At 40.2% G+C, this 2,340-nt stretch overlaps 1 protein-coding gene across 1 annotated transcript; it reads left to right on the top strand.

The window, feature by feature from the left end:
- The first annotated feature begins 232 nt into the window (after positions 1-232).
- On the top strand, positions 233-1,751 carry LOC114729645 (metalloendoproteinase 1-MMP-like). The gene has a single exon (XM_028916682.1). The coding sequence runs from the start codon at positions 520-522 to the stop codon at positions 1,597-1,599; it is 1,080 nt and encodes a 359-aa protein (XP_028772515.1). The 5' UTR covers positions 233-519; the 3' UTR covers positions 1,600-1,751.
- Positions 1,752-2,340: the final 589 nt, after the last annotated feature.

The following is a 2,340-nucleotide window of genomic DNA, read 5'->3' as shown; positions in this document are numbered from 1 at the left end:
TGGAGTTCGACGACGTACGTTGAAACTTCGAAGGCCCAATAATAATATTATTATTATTCCCTTTTTCTGGGCAGCTTCCGTTTAGGAAATCCCAGTCATCTTCGAACAATATACCAACCACATCCACAAATCCGTTACGTTTGGGAACCTAAAAAAAATTTAAATCATCGAACGTATACGATGATGCAAACAGACCCAGTGGTTGACCCACCCGTAGCTCCACTTCAATAAAACCCCATCTTCTTCCTCGTTAATCTCATCCTAACTTCTTTGTTCTTCGATGTCAACAAGTTTCGTTCAATAACCTTAATTATTTAATAAATTCATATGTATATGTATATATATTATAGTTGACGTCGTCATGATATATATATATATATATGATAATCTACCTTGTGGTGCTCCAATTTTATATATGAGATTTTAATAAGTTTGGAGGCTCCGAAATAGAGAGAGCTCTGCGTTTTCGTTATTGATCAGCGCCCAAATCCCGACACAACTACTGATTGGAAGGCGGTTATGTTTCCGTTTTTCCGTTATGATTGTCTCTGGTTCATCTTCTTCTTCTTCCTCCTCTTCTTTTCCCGCCCTTGTTTTCCCGCCAGAATGACGCCCGAAATGGTGACTGTAACGACCAATCATACCCACAACGACGCCACGTGGCGGGACTTCTCGAGATTCCTCCACGCCGAGAGAGGAAGCCAGGTCAGCGGCATGTCGGAGCTGAAGAAGTACTTTAATCACTTCGGGTACCTCTCTAAAACGACGCCATTTAACTTCACGGATGAGTTCGACTCCGAATTCGAGTCCGCCGTCACGCTTTACCAGAAGAAACTCGGATTATCCGTCTCCGGAAAGCTCGACTCCGACACGATCTCCACAATCATGGCGCCGAGATGCGGCGTCAGCGACTCCTCCTCGCGTACCCTACACTCCACTCGTCACTTCGCTTACTTCGACGGCAAGCCAAGATGGGTTCGCGACTCTCCGATGAATCTCACCTATGCTTTCTCCCCAGACGCCATGATCACCCGTTTAAGCATGCCGGAAATCCGAACGGCGTTCGAGAACGCGTTCTCACGGTGGGCCTCAGTGATTCCGGTGAACTTTCTGGAGACTTCAGAATTAGAAGCGGCGGATATCCGGATCGGGTTTTACTTCGGGGACCACGGTGACGGAGAGCCGTTCGACGGAGTGTTAGGGGTATTAGGCCATGCGTTTTCACCACAGAACGGGAGATTCCATCTGGACGCAGCTGAAACATGGGCCGTTGATTTCGATCAAGAAGGGTCAAGAGTGGCGGTTGACTTGGAGTCAGTGGCTACGCACGAGATAGGTCACGTGCTGGGGCTGGCCCACACGAGTGATAAAGAAGCAGTGATGTACCCGAGCTTGAGTCCGAGAACGAGAAAGAGAGAGTTGAAGATGGATGACGTGTTGGGAATTCAAGCGTTGTATGGGTCAAACCCAAACTTCACGTTTAGTTCTTTGTTGGAATCGGAAAATTCTTCCAACTTCGCTGTTCGTATTGACGGTGATTTGGCTCAGTGGCCCCTGCTTCTGGCTTTGGCATTGTTCATGTTATTTTCATGGACTTGAAAAATTCTTTTGTATTTTTGTTGAGGTCGATATACAGGTAGGCATGTGTATTTTTCATTCTTTGGTTGATATTTGTAAAGCTGAAGTGAATTAGAACAATGATTCACGCACAATGGAAGGATATAGAAATTAAGAAGGTTGAGTTACGCTAAGGGATTGTTGTTGTTATTCAAATGTTAAGAGAGAAATAGAGAGATAATGATGTTAAGGAAGAATATCTCTAACCTAATGTAATGGAAGATGATGTCAGAAACCATTAATATTTAACGTAAGAGTTAAATAACTAATTTAGAATAATTAGAAAATTAATTAATTTGGTTTTCAATCATGTATTATAGAATTACTTCTTGACGGAAATATTTACAATCAATAAGAATATTTATAAGAAAAATTATAAATTGGGAAGATGATGTTAAAGCCAAGGTTACTCTGTGTGTACGATAGAATTACTTCTTGGTGAGACTTTTATAGTCAACATGAGTATTCAAAAGAAAAATTATAAATTCAAGAGACAAATTGAATTAAGATTTTATACCTATGACTAAATCCAATTCCAACCAGTTATTATATTAAGAACAGAAGGTAGTACTTACTTTTTAATCAACCTGTTAGACAAACTTACTACTTTAGAAAATAATTAATGTATTGAGATTAAGAATGATTAAATTAGTTATCAACAAAATATCAGTATTAGTTTTTCTAAAATATCTTTTTAATAATTTGTATTGAATATATGTAATA

The sequence above is a fragment of the Neltuma alba genome, unplaced genomic scaffold (genome assembly GCF_004799145.2).
Source record: "Neltuma alba isolate B1F8T4 unplaced genomic scaffold, ASM479914v2 tig00012658_pilon, whole genome shotgun sequence".
In the NCBI taxonomy this organism is placed as follows: domain Eukaryota; kingdom Viridiplantae; phylum Streptophyta; class Magnoliopsida; order Fabales; family Fabaceae; genus Neltuma; species Neltuma alba.
Note: the sequence above shows the minus strand (reverse complement) of the source record. Positions and strands in the feature narration are given on the sequence as shown.